Below are 27276 nucleotides of genomic sequence, written 5' to 3'. Positions count from 1 at the left end.
TTAACAGTGTCCATGTGTTGACTCTGTTGTGACAGCACATGATGAAGGCTGTCGTGCTCCAAATATATCTTGATGAAGTCGATTTGATTCCTGAAATACCACAGAAAAGGACAAACTGTAAAATTATCGAATTTGACTTCACTACAAACAACAAAACTGCACTAAAAAAAACAACACAACTGATGGCGTGATGTTGGCACTGTGCGGGTAGCGCTGGGCGTAAAATTATCTATTAAAGCGGATGACAAAATATGCGGTCAGTCACTATAGTGTACAATGTCTGTGTCTGTAGTGCACAAAGTCTAGTGGACAAAGCCTGTGTTTTTGGGGTACAAAGTCTGTAGCTATAGTGTAGACATTATGTCTCTATAATGTACAACGTTTGTGGCTACAGAGTACAAATACTGGGTATATAATGTACAAAGTATGTGGCCATAGTGTACAAAGCCTGCGGGCACAGTGTACAAAGTCTGTAGCTACAGTGTACAAAGTCCGTAACTATAGTGTACAAAGTCTACAACTATAGTATCAGACTTGTATCTTACTGGTTTGAAGTCTGGGCAAGGTGTGGTGTAATACGGTTGCACTTTTTAAAATTTCCACTGCCTTTATATCGTTATAAGCATGACTACCATAATCCCCATACTGTTCACGTGAATAATAACGAGAAATACTGAATCATAATCTCAACAATGCGGTTAAAGTCCTCCGCCATAATGCTGACCGCCGTCATATAAGCGCAATATTCTTGAGTAAGGCGTAAAATACCAATCAAATAAAAAAAATAAATCAAATTATGTTGAGACAAATGTCATGCTGAGATTTACATTTGATACATGTTAACATACTCGCCTTTAATTGCTGCAGAACTTTCTTAGCCTCAGCGTTCGACATGGAGGAGCAATTCTGAAGGATCCTCTGCACGGCTGCGCACACATCGGACGCCATTGTGACGTCACCACAGATGTAAAGATGGCCGCTTTTCTTCATGAGAACCTTGTACACTTCCTTAGAGTTCTTGACAAGAACGTCTTGCACGTATCTCTACAGAAAAAATACAATCTGATTTATTTATTTATTTATTTGACTGAGGTTAAAGGTCCTACTCAAAAATATTTCACTCACATGGCGGTAGCCAGCATTATGCTGAAAGGAAACCAGGCAGAGCCCAGGGAAACCCTACGATCATCCACAGGTTGCTAGCAGGAAATCTGTGATGTATTCTACAGCCTTCAAAGAAAATCTCAGAATCGCATTAGGACAAGAAAAGTAGTTATGTCTATGTTTTAAATGTATGAGATTATCAGCGAGTAAAACCAGAACAGCGCCGGTAATATGACAGTTCTCAAATGGCCACACCTAAGCGACGCAATCCGACCTTGAATTAAATTAAATGAATCCCTACATTAAAGACAATTCTATAAAACGAGCTCTTTTGTATAAATGACGCCTTAAACATCTTTACAAAATTGAATTTTAAGGAAATGTACGAGTCAACTCCCTTTGAATTTCCCTTTTTCAAGAATGTTTCAAAGTTGATGCACTCCATTTCTCTGGACCCTAAGATTGTTGGGCTGACCTTGGGCACACGTGGCTGTCTTGAGAGCGCCATGTAGTGCTTTCTGAGAACCCCGTTCGCCCTCGATCTGGAGATTTCGTCCCTGTAGATATCGTCAACGTTGATCTGTCGACAGCCTGTGTAGAGAATCATCTTACCCCAGCCCTGTCGTCTTCCACCTTGTGTAAACACAGTACAACTTTTACATTGCATTGAAATTGACAACATGGTCCACAACATTTCTGTGTTAAAAGTTTAAAATATGAAAAGTGTAAAATTAAAAACTGCCCAATAGCAGCATGTTACGAGTTATGTTCGGCAAAATGACGTACGACAGTATGAGGTGGATATCTGATATCACCCATGTAATGAAAGAGAAAGTAACTTTACCTATCCACCATGACGCGAATAAATGTCTCAAGTTGGTGCAAAAACACGAGGGTAACTAAGAAAAACGAATCTGTCCATCACAAAGGCTATTTACTGGTATTAATTTGGTCCGGATTTACGCGTACTGAAGAATATGTGACTTATACAACGGTGGACAGGTTTGCGGGGAGAAGAAACCAAAGAGAGCTGTGAGAAAATCTCAGTCCATTGCCAAGTACTCGACAAGGCTAATCCCAGTCTAACGCTACAGCCACACTAGCGAGAGCTGGGATCGAACAAGCAGCCTCACTCACCAAATACCTGTGTTTAGCATCAATGTCGGCGCTAAAACTCGAAAAAGCCAGGGATAAGACTTTTAAAGAAAGAGTATGACAATTTTTAGACATATTTGGTTACTGATAAGACAATCCTCGTGCACTTCCACAACATAATTTCACCATATACATGTACAGTCTCTTACAGCTATCCAACTGTGCTTATAAAAAGTCTCAATGTATGTCCAGATATTTATTTACTTATTTGTTTGATTGGTGTTTTACACCGTATTCAAGAAAACTTCACTTATACGACGGCGGCAATGTGGTGGGAGGAAATCGGGCAGATCTACATTCTAGAGGACAGTCGAGAGACCTGGGATGAAACCCGTCTCGGATCATATCAGAGACTTGATAGATGAAGCTTCCTGATGCTTCTTTTGACATTCAGCATTGAGAGCTTAGAGCAAGGAAAAAGAACTGGTTGGCCCGATGTCAGTACATGTCTGGTGGAATGTCATGTCTGGTGTCTTCGGCAAGATAGTTCATTTGCGGCAGCACGTTGGCGACACCGACTCGTCCTGCCACAAGAAGACACATAAGAAATATACACACACCAAGTAATTCCTCGTCGTCATATGATTAAAATTGTTACATATGGTGTAAAATCCCAAGCACACATACATCCATATATTCTAAAGGTCAGTAAGAAATCTGAGCTTTAACTGTTTCCGTATGGTGAGTGCTTTCCTACTTTTTGGAGGCGGCAGTTTCTTCATGTCCACTTTCCTCTGTTGCCAGAAACTGCGGAAGGGAGCGATGCCACTGCCGGGGCCAACCATTATGATTGGCTGGGTCATGTCCTCTGGCAGGTGAAATGTCGGGGCTCTGACAAGACGCAGTGATGAAATATAAAATTAATAGCGATAGACAAAAAAAAAACAACAGAAAAGCAAAGTCCTTAATATGAGGAGTCCAAGTACATGCAGCTTTTAAGATTAAGTCAGCATAAAATCGAGATACAGAAAAAACCTGCAACTTCGGAGTTTTAAAAATTTGTTCAAATATAGAACAAACTCAAAGAGAAGAAAGATATAAAATGAAAATAAAAGAAAAAAAACGTATGAATTCTTGCTTTTGTCTCTGTTTAGAGTATACCGGATATTTTGGGGGGAAATGATCAATGCAATTTCACTCGAGCTTTTGCTGAAAATCCACATGAGCTAATCAAATCAAGTTTTCTATATTTACAAAGAATAGCTCAAATAACCACCTTTCTTCCACAAAATATTAGTCTCGTTAGTGCATGTGCTAACCTTTAAAATAGGTAAGAAATCCATAAACTTATAACGTATGAAGCTTTAGAACTTTCTAGAGACTGATAATTTCTAAAAGAGGATCATTTAAGCTATTCTAGGTAAATAGAGAAAATTTTTGTTGTTAAGCGAGTATCGATTCGTTAACTAAAATCTCGGGTTTTTTTCTGAGATGTATTTATTTTCTCAGCACATTGATAATCCTGTGTAATGTGCATTTTCCTCTGCTTACTTACTTGCGGATAAAGCACGGGATTATCTCCCCTAGGGTATATGTGTTGAGCCAGTTGGAACACAGTCCCAAATGAATCGGTCCAGAATCACCTGAAAGTGAAGGATCAATTCGCAACTTTTATACAAAATTTCAAAAAACATAATGTTCGCTGTTTTTGCACTTGTGCTTCTAAATCAATTAAACCCAATTTATGGCTTGAAGAAGAGGACACTTCTGAGAAGTAACTGGACACCAGTCTAACAAAACAGGATACCTGCCGCACACAACAAGTCACCAGTTGTAGAAAACTGAACACGTGTCGCAGTAAACAGGACATCCGTTAACGAAAACTTGAAACGTGTCGCAGAAAGCAGGACACAATTGGGAGAAAGCATGACACAAATTCATAGGAAATGTGACGCCTTTGCAAACGCCTTACATGTACCAGTATCCCTTTGGTGGGCGAATTAAGCTGAACTCCATGATATAAGACGAATAATCTTATGGCGGTGGAAACAAACACCAAGAACTGAAGAAGAAACGAAAAAGGCCCCAGACCATCCCCGCCAATATCCCCCACCAAACCGAAAATTGCACAGACATCTGACATTTTAATCATGTTCATTCAGGTTTGTTATATCAGTACATATATCGTTCATACATGATAAAATATCTATGTATGGTCAACTTTAAAGAACCCCAAAGGTAAATTTGGTAAGTTTACATCAGTTCTGGAGTAATATGTTATGCTGTATGTGTATTTCCGACAATAAATTTAAAACTTCCCGAATATAACATACTGGTGTAACTCCTGAGAAGACGTTTTGTCAGTGAGTTATTCCCCATGTGAAGGAACTCTCCAGTCTTGCCAGATAATCAAAACTGCATTCACAAAACTGGAAAGTGCAAACTTTATTTGATGTATGGAAAACTGAAAGCTGGAGAAGTGTGACTGACGTAAAATGTGGTATTGGATCTGGATGGAATCGTCTGATGCCTGAATTTATTTATATCATTAAGTTTTGGGGTCATATTGAAGAATAGTTCACTTCTGTGTGAAGAGAAACGGCCCGTGGAGAACGGAAAAACACTGCTGGATAGCTGAAACTTTACTGGACTTTCACACGCATTCGTCCGACTTAAATCTGTGTGGACCCGTTTGATTGGGGGCCGAAAGGTTGTGATAAGACGCGATTAGAGATGTCCAGTAGCCAGCAATGTTACAGACAGCAGTACCTTGCACAACATCAGTCTCAGAATTAAGGCTATTATTCTAATAGATGATACCCACCCTGGGGTCGCCACTGCACAACACCTAGAGTCACATGGATTTCCCGTGGGCAGGCGATCGGTGATGAACTGACGCTGTAAAAACGTTGCTGCAGCACTGGAAGCTGGGAGATCAGAAAGGTACTGGTCAGTTTGACAGACGCGAACATTTCCAGCACATCTACAAGGTTTGGGCACGTGGTGTTGAGCCAGCAGCGGTAAGCATCCGGATCATCCTGTAGAATATAAGTTACAACTTGTTCATCATTTGACATAAATAATATAAGCAAAATACCCAAAGCGGTAGTACAACAAATTTATGACACTAATTCCGTGCGTTGTCGAGTGAGATAATATAAAGTCAGGCGGCAATTTAATTGATTGCTTCCTCTCCGGCCGTACGTGGGAAGGTCTACCAACAACCTGCGAATGGTGGTGGGTTTCCCTCGGACTGTGCCCGGTTTCCTCCCAATATAATACTGTCCGCCGTCGTAAAGGTGAGATATTCTTGAGCACGGCGAAAAATATTAATCAAATAAATAAATATAATAATATAATAATAAAAAGTTATAAATTTATAACGATAGCGATGATTCTTATCCGTTTTTTTGACATGATATAAAGGACCTTGTTCTAATGCATCTTTGGAGGTAAATGGTGCTAAATACCAATTAACGAAAGGAAGAAAGTAATTCATACAGAGCCTAACGTCCTCAACTGCTCCGCCTCCGTCTGATCACTTGCCAGGGAAGCCAATAAGAGTAACATCGACTGTGTTGGAGCCGATGTGATATCCAAGTAATGCGTCAGCGCCCTCTGTAATGTGGAGGGAGGGAACTTGCCCATTGCCTTCCATTGCTGTTTTTTGCCTGTTATAAGCAAGTAAAATACACAGATACAGGTAAACAAATGGTAATGAAGCTTTGCCCCCCCCCCCTCATTATGCTGACCGACGTTGTATAGCACCAATCAAATAAATAAATAAATTAATTATATAAATCTGCGGATGGTCGTGGGTTTTCCCCGTGGCCTGTCTGGTTTCCTACAACGATAATGCTGGCTGTCGTCGTATAAGTGATATATTCTTGAGTACGGCATAAAACACCAGTGAAATAAATAAAATAAATTGTGCTAAAACCTGCCAGGCACATGGGAACGCTTCTGATCTTCAACAATAACGTTCTTCGTGAAATTAAATGAGTTCTTGTCTTGAAAAAATAGTAAATTTCACTTCCAAGCAAGCATGGGGTTGGTCCAAAATGAAACTGTCAAACAAGGATCTCATACAGAAGACCTCATATCTAGGCGTAAGTAATCCAGAGTAGGTCTATTTCATTTTTGGCTATTGTTATTTGCCTATGATCAAATGATCGACAACAGATCTTTCTGTTAAAAATTAAGAGACTATTATGTTTGGAGTGTTCGTGTGTAGTTTTTCATCTCAGGGCTATTTACTGGTGTTAAGAAACTAGTGTTGGCTCTAAGTTTTGAATATATAAATCGGTATACCAGAAAGCGACGTTGATTCCAAGACCTCGATTTGCACCACCTGGTCTGCAGGGGGAGCGTCGACCAACTTCGTCAGCAGAGTGTCAACTAGACGCTTGGGATTGGCTGGAAATATGCCTACGTGGTCTCCTGGCTGGTAAGAAAGCTCGGGTGCCCGGTTTGTGTCCATTTTCACCAGGATCGTCTGTCGACTAGAGTGTGTACAGAGCGCAAAAAATAAAGTGTGAACACATGTATGTACAGGCACACGGGTTCAGAACCAAGATGTATCTTGATTTCACATAATTCGGATTTAGCTGCTGTCCAGATTTGTCAAAGAAGAAAATAAATTTAGCTGCAAATGACTTGGTCTTTTTAAAACCACCCAGAAAACTTCCAATTATAAATGTTAACGATGCTAGGATTCCAATTCTGATGATAAAACAAGGTTTGATATTGCTTGCAGAGGTGTTACCTTGACGACAAGGCCTGTAGATACTGTCGGTATATTAGTTTACAGGGAGTCACCGATTTTCTGTGAAGATGTGTCAGTCCTGAAAGTTAAAGTGGGAGAGTAAATTGTCAAGAACCAGGGTGCACGTGTCAGTTATCGACATTTGACATTAATTTTTACCCTAAAGAGTGATAACAGACGAAATTAGCCCCTCTGCTGTGGTTGAAAGTTTATTTGTTTTACTCCTTGTTCTGTAACCGATCATATTGTAGCTGTCGACCCTTATACCCACCAAGGTTCCCACGCTTCGGTGGCCTAATGGTTAGAGCGCCTGCCTCAAAGTCAGGAGATCCTGGGATCAAACCCGGGTCGCGTACCAAAGACTTTATTAATGGTACATGCTGCTAACTTGGTGCTAACTTGCCACAAGAAGGCAATATACACACACCTAATGACTTCTCGTCGTCATATGGCTGGAATATTGTAAAGTACGACGCCAAACCTGAAGCATACATACGAACACTGAGAGCCTGGTTGGGGCTGGGAACTCTAAAAAAATTCTGTTCAAGACCTTGATTGATCCCGCTCCATCTTGGTTAAGAATCTATGCGTCTAAACAGATATCGTATACTAGCCGTCAACCAATAACGACGTTCCAGGTCAATAATCGCAAGGTCATTTCCCGAGACGACGTATAACACAAACATCAAAATAACTAAGAAAGTATATAAAGTACGAAAATTTTTCAAAATTTACGCAAAGTATGTTTCAGGTGAATGAGTCAAATCAGTATTCAAATCGTGTACAATGTGTCTCAGTTGTGCTTTGATTTTCAACTGTTCATATGTTCAACGTGGCTGTCTAATTCAACACGAAGAATATACAGCCCCTAGCTACATGTCTTATTCATCTTATTCACTTGGCGGTACATGTACAGCCAAGTCCCTATATCACACTGTTGCCCAAAATGATGGAATAAAATAAATTCAGGTTACACTTCTGGAAAATACTAGTATTTCGTCCTACCTCCAATACACTTGGCTCTTCCTAACTATTATACGAAGGAGCCTTTATGTAAGTGGAAGCCGAAAGTTTAGTTACCTGGAAGGGCTTTCGGTTGAGAGCCATGTAAAGCGACAAAATTTAAGTTTCGTACTTTCTCTCCGGCTGCACCCCTATATAAACAGGCCTTCTGTTTAGGCCATCCCTGATTTCATGGACGCAAATTTTGGCATAGAAGTTCACAGTGTCATGCCTGCTCCTACGCCACTAGCGAATCGACGGAGGGTGGTTGCCCTAAGACGAGAAGGGTTTAAACAGGCCGATATCGCCACTTTTGCAGGGATATCACAAAGTGCGGCCTCTAAGATTCTAAAACGCGTCAGGGAGGTACAGCAGTTAACGCCAGGAAAGTCAACAGGGCGTCCACGTTCGACCACAAGACGACAGGATAGGAGACTGATACACCTGTGTCGAACAAGCCGCAGAATGCCAGCCAGCCGTCTCCGTCTCTTGTGGAGGCAATACTATGGGTTTGTGTTTCAGGCCAAACCGTGATTCGTCGACTTATTGATTCAGGGCATCGAGAAAGACAGATGGTCAAATGTCCACGTCTGACTGCTCCGCATCGTGTTGCACGACTCCTTTGGGCTAGGGGGCACCGGGCGTTACAGGTCGGCCATTGGCGTCACGTCGTCTTCACTGACGAAAGCAGATACATTCTTGACCGACAAGATGGACGACAAATGGTTCGGAGATTGCGTGGCGAGAACCTCCATGATGACTGTGTTCGGGAGTCCCGCCAAGGTGGTGGCGGTTCAATGATGGTGTGAGGTGGCATTCATCATAGTGGCAAATCAGAGTTTTTCGTGACGGAAGGAAACGTCAACGCGCCGCGTATCTGAATATTTTACAGGAACACTGCTTGCCACATGCAACACTAGTCAACGGCAACAACTTTCGGCTTCAAGACGACTACGCCAGGCCACACAGGGCCAACGTCGTGAGACAATTTCTTTGGGATGAGGGTGTGGAGCAGCCCCCATGGCCAGCTTGTTCGCCTGACATGAACCCTATCGAGCATGCCTGGTATGTAATTGGTCGTGCGATCAAGGACCGGGACAATGCACCTCAAACCCTGCAAGAATTGGCACAGGCTTTGAGGGAAGAGTGGGACGCTATGCACGTGGACGTCATCAACAACCTCATTGATAGCATGCCACGGCGTCTCCTTGCCCTCATTCGTGCCAGAGGTGGTCACACACGTTACCAGAGACTTTTAATCTGCTGCTGAGACTTTATTTGTGCATTCCCATTTGTCAAGTTCATCGATTCATCTGTTTTCATTTGAATCTTATGGTCACATTCAATCTCAACAATTGAAGCTAAATTTTCTGTTTTGTATTCCTTTCACCATTTTGCATTCTCTGGACGTTTGAACATTGCAGATGGTTCCACCTTTAACCGAAGATGGTAAATCTGTCTAGAATTTTCTTCGTAGCCCAAAATCTCGTGGAAAATCTGGTGCAAATTTGGAAAAATCTTGTGCAATTTGGAAAAATCTGGTACAAAATATTTTATTCTATCATTTTGGTCAACAGTGTATTTTGACTCACAAAATGAGCCCAGCAAGTCGTTTGTCAAGATGTTAAGAAACTTTTTGAACAATTTCTGGTAAGGAACCACTAAGTCGGTTTAACATTTTTATGACAACTTTTGCAAATCCTGTTATGTATGTTTGTTTACATTTTCTGGTAATAAAGGTTTTAAATGTTCTGCTAATATTTTTACAAATTCAGGCGATTGTACAAACCACAGAAATATTTTTGCATTATGGTATGGCTGTGGTGTTCCGTTTCTATTTACATTTCGGTTTTCACAAGGGACCTACCAGCACATACTGACTGCTCCTTCTGCCCGGCCACAGACCTTAGGCGGTATTTCTCTGGTGCCCAGATCACTTTATTCACTGAGATGTCCAGTGATTTCTCTGTGGTTGCGTTGTTGTTGTTAACCGAGAATTCGTCGCAAGCACACTGAAAAAATAGAGGAAGTTCCTTTTATAACGTTTAGCTATCATTAAAATATCACAACTGTTTGATTTTTGACGGATGGGTCGACATGTGCGTGCACATCAATAATAATAAATGGCGTTCATTTATTGGATGGTTCATACATGAATGTAGACGTAGACTGATGCTTCAACCATCCACGGAACTGCACATGCGGCTGCTTAAAGGAGAAGAAAATTTAACTATCAAACAAATACCATTGAAAACAGTATGCATTGCCTTGCAGGTGTATATCATAAAATATTCTGATATGTACCTCAAGTTGATAAATTATAAATAAAGTCAGCGCCAAAATCCGCTGTGGGCGACTCCATTTTGCCTAAGAACTAGTCCTGAAGTCTTCTGTGTTGGGAGGAGAATTGCCGTCGGAAACCGCCGAAGTGCAGTTCGTACATTTCCGAAGGAACTCCGCTTGAAGATAGGGAAACCGGAATGTTGGACGTAGGTTCAAGCCGGCAGTTTTAATAAATTAGGGTGGTAAAGATGGAGGACTCGATGGACTCGCGATTTATCCTAGCTTTGCCGTTTTCAGGCATTACGTGTATGGCGAGGAAAAATCGCAAAATTATTCGGCAGGCACCGCCAGATAGAAAGAAATGTGCTCTTTTCAGCCTATAGTGTCATGTTTTTAAGTTTTCTTCTCCTTTAAATCTCATAGTGCTTTATGGTGAACAAATGTCGTAAAGTAAAAAAAACAAAACTCATTATGATGTGACCCTGGCTGGTTTTATTTTACATACCACTCATTTATACCTCGGCCCCTCAGGCCCTGTCCGGTTTGCTCCCACCGTAACGCTGGCTGCCGTCATATAAATGAAATATTCTTCAGTACGGCATAAAACACCAGTGAATTAAATGAACTAGAATCCGGATCTCGGAAACACCACCCTTCCGTCCCTCAACATTTCCATGAATAAAGAAAACGAAAATAGAAATAATAATCAGATAGTTATTATCATTCAGTATTTAGATGATTAGATAATGTAAAAGATAAACACAAAATTTCACAGCACTTAATGAAAATAATATCCCGATTGCCATTAAAGTTTAAGCAAGCACAAGTTGAGATGATTATATGTGGTAAGTTTCATCAAATGCGGCGCTGTAGCTTGGGAGAAGATGCATGGGAAATTACTGTGTACAAACGAACAGACAGGGTGATTCCAGTGTAACCCCCGCCCCCTAACTAACTTCCTTGCGGGGGTGGGAGGAGGGTAATAAATTTATACCACTGTCACCAAGATCACATTTAAGTTACCAAAATACATATGTTTTTTCCCTTGGTACTGCATGAACACATTGAAAAGTACTCACACACTTTTAAATTGCCAAACGTGTATGTATACCCACACACTTACAAGTTACAACATGTGTATGAGTACCACAAACTGACAAGTGACCATATGTGTATGAGTGCACAAAAAGAAAATTACCACATGCGTATGTGTACCCACACACTGATAAGTTACCATATGCGCGGGTTTACCAACACACTGATAGGTTAGCACACGTCTGTGTGTACCTACACACTGGTAAGTTAACATGTGTATGTGCACGCACAAACTTACAAGTGACCACATGTGTATGTGTACCTACACACTGGCAAGTTACCACATGCGTATGTGTACCCAAATACTGATAAGTTACCATAGGTACGGGTGTACCAACACATTTATAAGTCAGTGCACGTGTATGTGTACCTACACACTGATAAGTAACCACATGTGTATGTGTATATAAATACTGATAATTTATCACACACAAACACAAACAATGAAAAGTTACCACAAATGTTTCCTTGGTCCAGGAGGTGAAAGATCGCTCCTGCCCACAAAGCTCGTCCCCTTCGCCCGTCGGGTGAATCCTTTGAGCTCCTAAATCGGCCAGTGTGTCGTCCAGGCTATGGCCAAAGGCGCAGAATGAGGGATAGGCACTTGATCCCAGGGCGAATACGGCGTATCTAATTACATGAAAAGTTTAAATGTCATAACACGACCACAAACGTTCACAAAATACATGTTAAAGAGGGCTACGGAATTTTCGCTTCTTTGTTCATCTGTTTGTTGCTATTTCAGTCATAACAGATAGCGTGTTATCTTGCAACAGGCCAGTCAAAAATATTTAATGTGCTTTCCAACCAGAAAGCCGTGTAATTAGAAGAATGAAAGTTTGGCTTGTAATGTTGCTAAATTTCTCATATAGTCCCTCGGCAGAAATCCGTACATAGATTGCTTCTCTATAAAGTTTCGTTTGATGCTGCCAAAGTGATGTCAATCGTCATGTTCCACAACTGCCGTCGTGGATAAAAAGGAAGCATTGGTGTTAAAATTCCCAATTAAGCACTTCATAGCCATTGTCAGAAATCTTAACAGGATGTAGTGATTCACGATCTTTCCAACTAGCCTCGGTTAGTCTGTGTTTTGTGAGCGAATCAAGTTGAACCCCATAATATAAGAGAAATAATCTTTGGATATATGGAAAGAAACACCAAAAACTGAACAAAAAATACAAAGATTGCACAAAAATCCAAAGATTGCAGGAAAGAAAACAAAAACCAAATATTGCACAAGAAAAAATTAGCCCAAAGATTGCATAAGAAGAAACAAAAACCAAATATTGCACAAGAAAAAAATAACCAAAAGATTGCATAAGAAGAAACCAAAACTAAAGCCAAAAATTGCGCAAAAGAAATAAAGTCAAAGATTGTGCAAGAAGAAACAAAAACTAAAAATTGCAAAAGAAAACAGACAAAGACTGCACAAGTAAAACAAAATGCAAAGATTACACTAGATAAATAATGCGAAAAAATGTGATGAACTCACCTGATGTTGCGCAAAGGCTTTTCATATCTTGTGTTTTCAATGATGATTTCTTCTCCTGAACTAACTTGTCTGAAAGTAAACAGATATACTGAAAAACGGATAAAGTACAGGAGGCTTTTCTCTTCAAAATATTAGTACTAACTTTAAGCTCACCTAAACTCTAATAACTCAAAATCTGAGCATAATTATAGATGTCAGGAAATAATTGTCCTGGTTAAAAGCAAGAAAAATCAAAGTGATCCATGTACATTTGATATTTCGTCGCATGTACGAAACAACCATTAAATCGTCAGAAACAGAAAGTGAGCAAAATGGAATGTTGGTAGGACAGGTTTTGGACATGTTTATTACTAACCTGGCCATAGCTGACAGCGACTTAAAGAACACCTGTAAAGAAATAAAGAAACAAGTAATCCGCAACCGATGGTCATTTTGTAAAGCCCGTTCACACGATATGTCGTATCCACTCTTTGAATTCGATTTGTATAAGGAAAACTTGGCAAACCTTATTTTATGCAATCTGCAGATTTCCATGCAACGCACCGTGTAAAATAGCATCCGTCTTATTTTCATTCGCCCTACGTGGGAAGATCTGCAGCAACCTTCGGATGGTCGTGGGTTTCCTTCCACCATAATGCTGGCTACCGTCGTATAAGAGAAATATTCTATAGTACGTCGTAAAACACTGGTCAAATAAATAAGTATTTTCATTCAACTAGTCGAATTTGAGGAGTCAACGACAAATCGAACCACGTGAGCGCGGCAAAAATTCAAACAAATTCCTGATATCTTATGGATAAGCTCACAATGTTGACAATTTAGAGCTTTAAAAGGAATTATTTGGTTAACATTTTAAAAAGAAAACTTGAATTATCGTATGTTGAATGAGTGAAAGGCTTCCTCAACTCGACGCTGTATTAAATAATAAGTGTTTCGACAATATTCATGGAAGCAGTTTGGGTAACACTGCGTACCACAGCTCAGTTGTCCAAAAGCGTATCAGGACTTTAGCCCGGCATTAACTTTAGTCTAGACTAAAGTATCGTTTACTTTGTATTAGGGCGAGACTGGTGTTAATATTTAAGCCTGTCCTAGCTTCAATAGACTTTTGAACAACTGGCCCGTGTTCACTACAGCATGTACCTCTGGTATTAATATTTAAGTCTGTTCTTACTTCAATACACTTTTGTACAAATGGCCCATGTTCACTACAACATATACCTCTGCATTCCCAGGGGGGTCTCCACTTCCAAACGTACTCGTCACCACAAGAACCAATGTCTCATTCACCAAACCGTTGACGTCATAATCATCCATACAGATGACCTGCACAGGAAGGAAAAACATACCCAGTAATGTCTGGGAAATGCGCACCTGCTTACTCTCTTGAGCATAAATATACAACCTGGCTAACAGTGCAAAGGTAAAAACTGACTGATAGTGCGAATGTGAAAACTGACTGACAGTGCGAATGTGAAAACTGATTGACAGTACGAATGGGAAAACTGACTTACAGTGCGAATGTGAAAACTGCTGTGACTTACCGCCACATCAAACACTGAGCTGAAGACTTCTGCTAGTTGTTGGGCAAATCGAGCAGACTTCCCCGTCTCTGTCCCGTATAGAACAGTACATTTCTCTCGTTTGCAGAACACTGGTTTGGCTAACCATCCCATCATAATGGCCAATCTGTAAATGTAAGGGTGTATAAGAGAACATGTCACCAGCTTGTGGAACACTGCTTTGACTAACCTCCCCATCAAGACGGCCAATCTGTAAATGTAAGCGTTTAGAACAGAACATTTCCCCCGTTTGCGGAACACTACTTTGACTAACCGCCCCATCAAGACGGCCAATCTGTAATTATAAGCGTTTAGAACAGAACATTTCACCCGTTTGCGGAACACTACTTTGACTAACGCCCCATCCAGACGGCCAATCTGTAATTATAAGCGTTTAGAACAGAACATTTCACCCGTTTGCGGAACACTACTTTGACTAACTGCCCCATCAAGACGGCCAATCTGTAATTGTAAGCGTTTAGAACAGAACATTTCACCCGTTTGCGGAACACTACTTTGACTAACTGCCCCATCAAGACGGCCAATCTGTAATTGTAAGCGTTTAGAACAGAACATTTCACCCGTTTGCGGAACACTACTTTGACTAACGCCCCATCCAGACGGCCAATCTGTAATTATAAGCGTTTAGAACAGAACATTTCACCCGTTTGCGGAACACTACTTTGACTAACTGCCCCATCAAGACGGCCAATCTGTAATTGTAAGCGTTTAGAACAGAACATTTCACCCGTTTGCGGAACACTACTTTGACTAACTGCCCCATCAAGACGGCCAATCTGTAATTGTAAGCGTTTAGAACAGAACATTTCACCCGTTTGCGGAACACTACTTTGACTAACCACTCGGCATGATATCCACTCTGTAACTGTAAGCGTTTAGAACAGAACAATTCACCAGCCTGTGGAGCACGACTGACTAGCCAGTCCATCATGATGGCCACTTTGTAATGGTAGATCTAGGGTCAATCCTGGATCAGGTCACACCTAAGACCTTGAAAGAGGAAGATTTAGCTTCGTCGCTTGCCGTTCAGCATTAAGGGGTTAGTGCATGGACTGGTTGACCCGTACCAGTATAATGGCCAGGGTGAGACCGCTAACTTGCACTCGGTAAGTTGCCTCAGTGAAGCAGCACTAGATAAAACAGCGATGGAATTCCATCCTGCAACAAGGAGGCTCATTAGATGCACTCTAAGGACTGCTTCGTCGTCATATGACTGAAAAATTGTTAAGTACGACGCGAAGCATGTTAAACCCCAAGCACTCACTGACTCACTAAGTGGAATCTATCGACGCCTCATACGGCTTCTCGTCAGACAAAAAAGAACTACCTGGCTATTTGCAATTCTCAAAGCCTTGATGTGTTTGCGAGACCAGGTAGTAAACCACTGTACCTCGGCGGGATCTTTCTGGCAAAGCAGTCTGCCTCAAACCCGCTACAGCTGGATTCGACCCCTCGACCTCATTAATAATAACTATTTCTTCTCTGGGCGTTTAAAGACGTATAACCCTGATAACACTGATTGTGTTTGTACACCCCCCCCCCCCACCCCCCCCATACCTGGCCACTAGTCGGAATGTTATCCGCCTCTCTCGTTTCTTTGAGTCACTTCCAGTCGCCAGAGGTTTCTTCCAGACATGCGTTTCCCAGGCTACATCCTGAAATAGACAAGTAGCGCGTTACGTCTCAAAGGTATACCACGTTCCCAGCAGAATAAAGTATGTGGTCCCATTTTCACAAAACATCGTAAATCAATTTTTCGTAATTTTTCTCGTAAATGACGTCGCCTTATGAAACCATTATATAGACAAAGTTATTGATAAAAAAAAAGGTTAAAGGAAATGTGACTTACGAAATTTTGTGAAATTGGCCCACAGAGACTCCCGTTTGTACACCATTAAACTTTACCACGATGTAAGTGAAAAATTCATGAGTTGGGCGTTCAAAAACTTTTGTTTAATCATGTATATGAAATAAAGGTTGGTAAACTGTGAAATGATACTGAATTTAACTCATCGGTTATTACATACGTGTCCATGTCTTTCCGACATCATTGAGAACTGTTGATTCCTTCTCCCAGCTTCCGTTTCAAGTATATACACGTGTATATAATTTTAAAACATTTTGATGCCAATTTTAGCAATCAAGCTAGTATTTGGGAACTTGGCTTTGGACTTTTTAGGGCTTATTATTTCAAGTAACGGCAGCAACCTGCGGATGGTCGTGGGTTTCCCCCCGGGCTGTGCCCGGTTTCCACCCACCATAATGCTGGGGTATAACTGAAATATTCTTAAGTACGGCGTAAAACACCAATCAGATAAATAAATAATAAATTCAAGTAACGGCGTAAATTCCTAATCAAATATTTCCAATAAAGGAATTATTTGAACTACTGTAACTGTGTGAGTATTATATTTATACACTATATATTTTAGGATATGCAGATGGAATTTTAGATATTACAGTCAAATGACTGAAGTAAAATCCGGTAAGAGACTTGTTGTATCCAATACAAATAACGTTTTGTGGAGAAATAGGCCATGAGTATACATAGTGATTAAATAAATCAAACATAACAGCACAGAACATAATTACTCATAAAAATACATATTAGAAATATCAAGGAGGAAGCTTGTATTCATTGAGGTCAAAGTGCGAGAGGATTCTTTAGTTTAAACTTGAAATGTTTAACAGAGATTATTGTTTTCAGGTTGAATGTCAATTTCTTCCATTCCAAAGCCCCCGTAAGACGCAGAGTGCGTATAGAATAGCTTGTACAGTGTTATCAAAGAATGAAAATCCAAAATAGATTATCGCTTACCTGGTGCTCGTATGAAGGTCTCAGGTAGTAATTGAGCATTTCTTGGTGAAAGACAGACATGGTGCTTCCACTTATCGGTGGCACCAGCCACACCCAATCGGCGGGACAGCCTCCGCGCAGGCCCTGCTCCTTCCGGAAGTGGGTGATGAAGGATTCGGCGGCGGTATGGTGATCCGTTATTGTCACCTTGGCTTTCTACAGAAAACAAGTTTTATTTATTTATTTATTTGATTTGTGTCTTACGCCGTACTCAAGCGGGCAGAGCCCGGAGTAAACCTTTCACCATCCGCAGGCTTCTGCCAGATCTTCCCACATACGGCCGGAGAGGAAGCCAAAATGAGCTGAACTCACAGTGACCGCATTGAGGAGAGGCTTGTGAGTCATTACGCTGTGCTAGCGTAAGTTTTATGAGAAACCCACGGGAACTTATCGATAAGTATTGTCAGAAAGTTATATTTATTTATTTGATTAATATTTTACGTTGTACTCAAGAATATTTCTCTTGTACGACAGCGGATAGCCTTATGGTGGGAGGAAGCCCGGGGGAAACCCACGATCATCCACAGGCTGCTGGCAGACCTTTCCACGTGCGATCGAAGAAGAGAGCAGGAGCTTGACTTGAAATTATAGAGGTTAAATTGGTCAGGAGATCACTGTGGTATGCTATGTTCTTCCTACACCAGGTCATTTAAAGTGTACCTTGTGGCTCTTTGAGAACTCTTTAACAAACTCGCGCACGTTTTCTGAGGTTACACCTGAACACACATGAAGTACATACATGTACGTAACCTGTTAATAAGTTCTGAGATATCTGTATTCAAACGGCGATAACATGCAAACTGATCCTGGAAGGTCTAACGTCTATCTGTTTATATTGATAACTTTAGGATTTGCAACCGAAAAGGACAGGTACATTTTCAGGCGGTCAGGACAGCACTTCACCAAACTAACGGACAGACAGACAAACAGAAACAGACGATTACCTGAAAACTGTGAAGAACAGCAACATTGACTTCCAAAACGACCCGGTCTCTCCAGAGACTCGAGTTTGATCCTGTGTCTACACCCATTTTCACAGCAACTTTCTGAAACATGAAATAGTATTTCATAATCTAAGATAAATATTACAGTATTTTAACGACTTCTATCCTTAACGAAATATATCGATAATAATCGATGGGTATTTTTATTGACCATATAATAGTTTTTTTTATTCGCTTATTGATTCCTTCATACATTTCAGCCGCCTGAAGATAGTCGTGGGTTTCTTCCGGGCACTGCCCGCTGTTCTTCTACCATAATACTGGCCGCCGATGTATAAGTGAAATATTCCTGAGTAGGGCGTAAACATCAATCAAATAAATGAACAAATATTTACGCATTTATTTATACCGAACACAAGAACTGTTTATGTTTAAAATGATAAAGCTCAATGATCGTTTGCATGGATTTCCGTCCACTGAGTGAGCTTAATACGAACGATACATTAGAGGAAAAAGTGATCTCCAAACGTTAAGTGACCACTTTATTCCACCAAAAGCTCTAAGAAGAGAGGACGTGCGAGAATCTCGAAGATTAACACGCCATCAGGGAACCATGGAAGTACTCAATCGACAAATCGCCTGTCATACTGGCACCAAAAGGTAAGCCTCAAGATCAGGTGATTACAACACCTTCATTTTTTAATTAATGGGGTTACATGTATGAAAACAAAGTTTAATGAGCAGAAATGAAACGAATTTGCACGATTTTCATCTTGTTGTCTGTGTACGTTGTTTTAAAGCACACAAAACATGTAACTTTTACTGAAACAAGAAGTTGGCCAATTTGAACAAAAGTTTAAAAGAGTCAAACGTTACTAAACAATATTCGCTGCAAAATAAAGAAATGGATTAACAGATTACAAAATTAGTTATAGTACGTTATAAATCTTTATCCACAGGGACTTAAACTCCACCGTATTGTCCAAACATTAACCGCATGGTTTCCCATGCCTATGTGTTGAAATGGACTCGGCCGTCACGCTATAAACTATCCGACATGCCTAATGCGTGTTCAGCTCCATTTAATTACGTCTAGCGGCCATAACTCGTTTAAAGGATTGAAAAGCTTTTTGACTTTTAACATGGGAAAGGTTTCACTTGATTCACTGGTATATATTTGTTTCATTGCTGATTTACCCCGTACACTAGTATGCTAATTGCGTAGATAAGAAACGCACTACCAAGCCCATAGTCCACGTGCGTCACATCTTAAACTTGTAAACAAATAACCATTACAAGCTTCACCTACTTCACTTCGTTTTTCTTTCCCTTTTTTTTCCTTTTTAATATCCCAAGTAAATTTCGTTTAACAATTTTTTAGCTCTATTAAGCAGAACGATATCTGTATCCGGTTCATAAATGATTAGGTTTTACAACAATTTCCGTTAAACAAATGACACGAAATATAGCAATGTAGTATTCCCTATCTACTGCAAACATGTACCTCAGTTACAAACATGTCATGCTAATCTAATGGAATATCAAGTAGTAAAAGACGAGCGCTATGCACAGAATGTAGTCCACGCTGAAGACATCATTGTACACGATGTGTTTTACTGTCTCGCTACATATTTGTACACAGCCAAAGTTTTTTCAAAACATACAACTTTTTCGTGCCACCAATTCCCATGTATTCATATTTAAGAGCTAATATCATAATCCGTCATATCAATTTTGTAAAAAAAAATCGCCTGTCCCTATAAACATCACCATTCGCATGCATATCACTCCCATGGTATACTTTTGGATATGGATGCTTTGTTACTCAGAGAGAAGGTTAAGCGTTTGGTATCACTGTTTTGATATACACAGAACCGGCAAAGCTTTTTGGTATCACTGATTTTATATGCAGACAACTGGCAAGCGTGTTGGTATCAATGATTTGATATGCAGACAATTGGCAAGTGTTTTGGTATGACTGCCTTAATATACAGAGTTGTCAAAACGTAAATTGTTTTGGTTTAAATGTACATGGGGCTGAATAATATTTTTGGCATCATAGCTTTGATATACACTGAGCTGATCAAGGGTTTTGGTATCACTGCTCTGTTATGCAGAGAGCTGGCTAAGCCCTTTTTGGTACCTCTGCTTTGGTATACGGAAGATTGGGCAAGTTTTTGGTACCACTGCTTTGGAATACGAAAGATTGGGCAAGTTTTTGGTATCACTGCTTTGTTGGCTGGGGTTTTTCTTATCACTGCTTCAGCCGTTAACGATTGCGACCCACAAATTACCACATTACAAACAACGTCTACTACAATATATAGTATGAGACAGTTACCTCTGTCACGTTATAGCGCTGAAGATCACACAGATCACGTGCTCCTATCTCGGTACCCATGTACCAGCCGTTGAAGGGACAGGCGGGAAATTCCAAACCACCGCAATCTAGCTTCATGTTAGACACCATGGGCACACCATACCACTTCAGGCCGAGGTCGACGAACCACGGATAGCTGGCCAACATAAATTACATGATAACATGACGAAGTCGGCGAACCACACAAGGATGGTCAACAGAAAATACATGGTAACATGACGAGGTTGACGGACCACGAAAGACTAACCAATAGAAAATACATGATGAAATAATGAGATTGGCGAACCACAGGAACCTGGTCAACAGAAAATGCATGGCGACAAGACGGGATCGACGAACTCGCAAAGCATTACGAAGCTGTCGATCCCCGAATAGCTTGTCAACATAAAATATATGGTTAACATGACGAGGTCGACGGACCACAGGAACCTGGTCAACAGAAAATACATGACGACAAGATGGGATCGACGAACTCGGGAAGCGTGACAAAGCTGTCGATCCACGAATAGCTGGTCAACAGAAAATATATGGTAAACATGACGAGGTCGACGGACCAAGAAAAGCTAATAAACAGAAAATACATAATGGCTTAACAAGATCGATGAACCAGAGAAACCTGGTCAACAGAGTGACTTGAAACTCATAAAGTCTTAGTACGGCTAGCCTTGTATCAGCGAGGTTGGGATTTTTGCATGGACAAGTGTCTTACGTTGGGTGCTCCAGCTGGACCTCTAGCACTAGTTCTTGTGGAATCTCGAAAAACTCGGGATCTTCGCCGTTCGCCGACAGTACTAGCGGGAGAACATCAAACATTTCGCCGTTTCCTTGCCAACCCATCCGCTGACATGCCTGAAAAGTAAGATACATGTGTCTGAGATAGAACTGATAGTTATTACAAATAATCAGTGATTTTTTTCATTTTTGTTTGCCATGGTGTCGGTTTGATCTGCGTTTTCCTTATTGTTTTAGATATTGTTACAATTACATTAGTGCATCTCATCAGAATTCAAAATGGTCAGATCTTATCAGAATATAAAAAGTTCACTATTAAGCCAGGGACAAACTTCGCGCCTTTTTTCGCTTGTACTGACGAACTTAGTCGCCAGCGAAATACGCTGATGATATTCGCAGCATTGTTGGTGAAACACTAGGCGGATTTTTTCCGTTGATGGTCGTCAGCAGATTATGTCATGTGACCCAGTAAACCATGTGACGCAAACAAAATGTCACAGGTCAACATAATCCCGCGTTGTTTGATTGTTCGTCTCGATTGCCGAAATTCGCTGGAGCGGACACACTACGCGGTCAGAGCGAAATCTGTGTATTTCTTCGATGGTATCTGACATGTTTGATGCAAGCGAATTTCCGGACGGACAAGGTCGCTTGCAAAATACGCCGTCACTGGTAAGGACACACTAGGTGGATTTTTAGAAATTCACAAAATCCGTCTAGCGTGTCCGAAGCTTTACGGCACACTGGTGGAAATTTTGGTTTATTTGTTTCCTTATGTACTATTTCTTTCAAGCTTGGTTACGGCTTTAAGTCAAGAAGTTTGTCATGCACAAGACAACAGGTGGTGCTAAACTCAGATCGAGGTAGACTTCGTTCTGTCAGCTTATAGGTGAATGGCTACCTGAATAAAACTTATGTTCGCTGGGTCTCTGCAACCTTGTTTGTAACCAGTTACAGGTAAGAACTTGGGTGAAGCTGACGCTAACCGAGTCTCCGATCACTGACCCGTCACGCTGTTTTTAACCTGTTACCTGAGTGAAGCTGATGTTAGCCTAGCCGCACGAATGTGGTTCAACAGATCTAACAATGCACTGACATGCCGAGCACACAGAGACACACTGACATCTAGTATTACACAGAATGTCCAACAGATCAATGGCTCTGTGTATGGCATCGACAGTAGAACCTGCGGAAAACTGGTTTCTGTGAAGACACAACACGCAAAGGGATGCTTCAAAACAAACACGCACGGTCCTTACCCCAATATGTACGGCAAAATCAAACGATTTTGGCGCACAAGTTGTCTCCACTTCATTGGGTTGGTCGTCATTTTTCTGCTGCCGTACTTGTCGTTACTGGGTTTCTGATTGGAAACGTCATAATCTGTCAAGCTATAAAACCACGGGTTTCACGATGTCACGTGATATGAAAATGATTATTGCTTGAAATTTAGTCCAAACACGCCGGAAGTATTACCGAAGCGAAGCCGTTGCTTGCAGTTGTATGCAGACATGATGTATCTGTTCATCGATGCATAAATCTACAAGGTCAACGTTTAAAACTTCACATTTAAGTCTGCTGATAAGGTAGATCATTGATAAGCTGACCAAGCAGCTCGGTACGGAAGGACATAGTTAAATATGCTGTCGGCTTCATTCGTGCCGCTAAAGTTAGCCGGACTTCTGATCACTGACCTGTCACACTGTTTTAACCGATTACCTGCGTGAAGCTGACGTTAGCCGGGTCTCCGATCACTGACCCGTCACACTGTTTTAACCGATTACCTGCGTGAAGCTGACGTTAGCCGGGTCTCCGATCACTGACCCGTCAGGCTGTTTTAACCGCTTACCTGCGTGAAGCTGACGTTTGCCGGATCTCCGATCACTGACCCGTCAGGCTGTTTGTAACCTGCGTAGTGGATTAGCTGAGAATTCCACACCCTGTAGTCGTGTTTACCGTCTGTTCGCGCAGGGAAGACCGTCACGGCTGACCTGGTAACAGTGAGTGAGTGAGTGAGTGAGTGCTTGAGGTTTAACGTCGTGCTTAACAACTTTTCAGTCATATGACGATGAAGGAGTCTTTAGAGTGCGTGTAATGTTCTTGAGTACGCCGTGAAACGCCAGGTAAATAAATATTACCCGGTTGATAGGCCAAGATGATCTGATGATAAGACTTCTCTCGAAATTTCACACTATTAAAATCTGACCTCAATTAAGACTAACCGAATAAAGCTCATGTGGATATATACAAAATTGCTTGATTAAAATTCAGTAAGTAACATAACCGTGAGGGTTTGCGTTAAGATATACTATTCGTAAGTCATCATTTTGCCCTCGAATATTAATGTGCAGAAAAAATAATTAGCCTAACCCGCCTACAAAACTGCCCAAACACCTATTCCATTTCCCTAAGCAATTCACAATACCCATTCCCTCCTCCAACCTCTTGCACAAGGCCTGTCCCATTCACTAAACCATTCACATGGCCTATGATACACGCCTAACCCTTCGCAGGGCTTATCGCATCCGCCAAACAATTCACAAGGTCTATCCCATGCGCTAAACCATTCACATGGCCTATGATACACGCCTAACCCTTCGCAGGGCTTATCGCATCCGCCAAACCATTCACAAGGCCTATCCCATCCGTCAAACAATTCACAAGGCCTATCCCATTCACTAAACCATTCACATGGCCTATGATACACGCCTAACCCTTCGCAGGGCTTATCGCATCCGCCAAACCATTCACAAGGCCTATCCCATCCGTCAAACAATTCACAAGGCCTATCCCATTCACTAAACCATTCACATGGCCTATGATACACACCTAACCCTTCGCAGGGCTTATCGCATCCGCCAAACAATTCACAAGGTCTATCCCATGCGCTAAATCATTCACAAAACCCATCCCATTCGTTTAACCATTCACAAGGCCTATCCCCTTCGCTAAACCATTCACACGGCTACAGAATCCGCTGAACATTCACATTACCTATCCCATCTGGTAAGTCATTCACAGAGCCTATCTCATCCGCTAAAACAGTCACGTTACCTAATCCAGCCGCCCGTAAGTGGGAAGGTTTGACAGCAACCTGCGGATGGCCGTGGGTTTCCCCGAGGGCTCTGCCAGGTTTCCTCCCACCATATTGCTGGCAGCCGTCGTATAAGAGAAATATTCTTGAATACGGCGTAAATCGCCAATCGAATAAATAAATAAATATTCCATCCGCTAAACCATTTACAAAATCTAATCACAACAGCTATTCCACTCGATAAGCGCTGCAAACAATTCAGACTGACATTAACTATGGTTAAACTCCGGTAAATAAATATTTGTTTTTTAAGCCAGAAATCACAGTGGGAAAAACGAACGTGGCTGTTACACAATAATTTTCTAAACTGCAAGAAAGAAGCACCCAACAGAGATAAGCCTTTTGTCCAGCAGAATTCACCAAAATAGACAACTGGACACAATGGTGTCATTCCCACAAACTGAGTGTATCCGTTTTCTCAATGTTTCCCTGTAAGAAATATATCCGATCAAGATATTTGACGAAAAACGTAGAATTTGCAAAAAAATTGAAAACGTCAATTTTGTTATTGTTGGAAATCAGTTATGCAGATTTTCACAGTAAGATATCTTACCGGATGTTACCTCCGTTTGTACCATACCGGATGTGCTCGCAAATGGCATCAAACATTTCACGTGCACTGGTCACGTGTCGGGCGTCGAAGATCTGAGGAGAATAAAGCAGACTAAGTCAAAAGTTTCCTAAGTTTCATCAGATATGTGGCTTATAGCTCTGCCTAATTAAGAGTAAATCGGCATTAGTTTTCATTTCATCGGTATAGCGTTTTCTACAAACTGAGGGAGAATGTTTGCTACAGTCTGCTTCACACGATTATACCATTACATGGTTGTTTCCGAATCAGCGAAGATTTTATGCAATACTGTGATGCTCTGTTCCATTAAACCGGCTTAGGATCGTCTCTCATACATGTAAGTACAGCATCAGTTTGCAGTGTCACGTCATTATTTGACTGTCACATCATCGCTTTGCAACATCGTCAGATCTATATGAACATACAACTGCGCTCATGTTGCGTTCATGGCCTTACCGGGCGTCCATGCGATTCTATTCTTACTTCAGATGATCAGATCTGCGTACTTATGTTAACATATATCCTGAAAACAAGACTTACCAATTTGAAGACCAGACTGACAAAGATGCCTGTCTACAAGATAAAACGTTTTGTGGCTGTCCACGAAGAAAATTTATAGATACAGTGAATAAGTCTTGTAGCTCAGGAAATGAATCTTGAGATATCCAATAGAAATACGTGTCTTGTGTCTATTTACAGAAAATAAGTCTTGTCGCTATCAACAGAAAATGAGCCTTGTGTCTGTCTAGAGGAAACTGGGATAGTGTTATGGCTGTTGGGCTGCCTTTAAACCAAGAAGAGCAAGAATAACTAACACAGTGACTGTAATAGGCTTTCCCCCGCGACTTTGCGGGATGTCTACTCACCATAGTGCTGTCAGTGAAATATCCTTGAATACGGTAGGAAAAAAAACAACACCAATCAAATAAATATATCACTTCACGACGTACCTTTAGATTTGACCATTGTATACGCCCGATACACCTCGATGCGTTTCTCCAGGCAGTTTTCGCACCAAACGTCAGTTCGTCATAGGTTAGTTCATAGGAACCCCGTGTTTCTATCGACTGTGTTACCTCCCGCAGCCTGTCGCTGTGGTCTGTGGAATTTAGCCTGTCATGTAAAATTCGAGATTGGCATTTTAATAAATGCACAGACCAAATATCAGGATTTACCTCTTAACTGTAGTCACTAACTAGGGCTAGGTATAGGGTACATTATTTTGTATCGTGCTTTTTTTTTTTTTTTTTTTTGCATTTTAGAATTGTGAATTTTGCCAGATCGACGCAGCTAGCAAGGTCTTTACATTTGACGTGGCTGCCAATGTACAGCTGACGTAACAAGAAACGGCTATGTAAGTACTGCTGACGTAACAAGCAACGCCTGTGTAAGTACAGCTGACGTAGCAAGCAACGCCTGTGTATGTATAGCTGACGTAACAAGCAACTGTATGTACAGTTGACGTCACTAGCAAAGCCTGTGTATATACAGCTGACGTAACTAGAAATTTCTATGCATGTACAGCTGACGTAACTAGCAAAGCTAGTGTAAGTACAACTGACGTAACTAGCAATTTCTATACATGTAAAGCTGACATAACTAGCAAGGCCTGTGTGTTTCAGCCGAAATGGCTATGCTTGTGCATATACATGTTACACGTAACTATTAATGCCTGTTTCTATCAGCTGTCTTTCGCGCAACATCTAGGCCTAATGCAAGACAGTAAAACAATATTTGCTACCTTCATATCAGATTAGTGGAGCTTGTTAAGTGTAGGGTAGTCACTATGCTAACGCAAGTTGCAATCCAAAATCCAAAATCATCTGCCGAATGAATGAAACTTTTCTGTTGAGTAACTCATGTCAGACAGAAAATAATTTTAGAGAACTACACGATCAAGTCAACACAGCGTCCTGTATCAAACAGATCCTCCATTATAAAACAGTGATGTGTACAAAACAAAGTGTTCTGTATCCAACAGATCCTCCATTATAAAACAGTGTTATGTACAAAACAACGTGTCCTGTATCAAACAGAATGTCCTGTATAAAACAGTGTTGTGTATAAAACAGTCTCCTGTTTGAAAAAAGGGCTAGAGCATTTCAGTTACAAAAGTAATCGATGTTATGGCTGCCTTTGCATAAAGGAGTTTCACCGCCGGGTCATGATACTCGCCTTTTGGTGAATTTGTAATATTGGTCGATGAAGTCTTTAGCGTGGAGATGGAGCTCGGCCTTGCCCCGGGGTTCCCTGGGAGCTCTCTTTGGAGTAGGGAGCAT

The 27276-nt window shown here is 41.1% G+C and overlaps 1 protein-coding gene across 1 annotated transcript; it reads right to left on the bottom strand.

Annotated features, from left to right (window-relative positions):
• LOC135476993 (nitric oxide synthase 1-like) lies at nucleotides 1-27276 on the bottom strand. The gene is made up of 24 exons (XM_064757141.1): nucleotides 27173-27276; nucleotides 25948-26110; nucleotides 24980-25071; nucleotides 23182-23323; nucleotides 21310-21449; nucleotides 20562-20736; nucleotides 18221-18322; nucleotides 17238-17432; nucleotides 15977-16074; nucleotides 14381-14525; nucleotides 14058-14162; nucleotides 13192-13223; nucleotides 12837-12905; nucleotides 11800-11974; nucleotides 9834-9978; nucleotides 6965-7043; nucleotides 6511-6701; nucleotides 5701-5870; nucleotides 5024-5237; nucleotides 3755-3842; nucleotides 2957-3090; nucleotides 1580-1737; nucleotides 853-1044; nucleotides 1-90 (listed from the first exon to the last, which is right to left on the bottom strand). Exons 1-24 carry the CDS (start codon nucleotides 27274-27276, stop codon nucleotides 1-3), a joined length of 3198 nt encoding a protein of 1065 aa, XP_064613211.1.

This window comes from Liolophura sinensis, chromosome 10, assembly GCF_032854445.1.
Source record: "Liolophura sinensis isolate JHLJ2023 chromosome 10, CUHK_Ljap_v2, whole genome shotgun sequence".
Classification (NCBI taxonomy): domain Eukaryota; kingdom Metazoa; phylum Mollusca; class Polyplacophora; order Chitonida; family Chitonidae; genus Liolophura; species Liolophura sinensis.
This window is presented reverse-complemented; position numbering and strand designations above follow the sequence as displayed.

Excerpts from the sequence above, each read along its gene's own strand:
- LOC135476993 (XM_064757141.1), bottom strand. The coding sequence starts at position 27,276 with ATGCTCCCTACTCCAAAGAGAGCTCCCAGGGAACCCCGGGGCAAGGCC. Across the intron at positions 12,906-13,191 it reads TCGCTGTCAGCTATGGCCAG|ACAAGTTAGTTCAGGAGAAG; the intron begins GTTAGTAATAAA and ends GTTTACTTTCAG. Across the intron at positions 11,975-12,836 it reads AAGCCTTTGCGCAACATCAG|ATACGCCGTATTCGCCCTGG; the intron begins GTGAGTTCATCA and ends TCATGTAATTAG.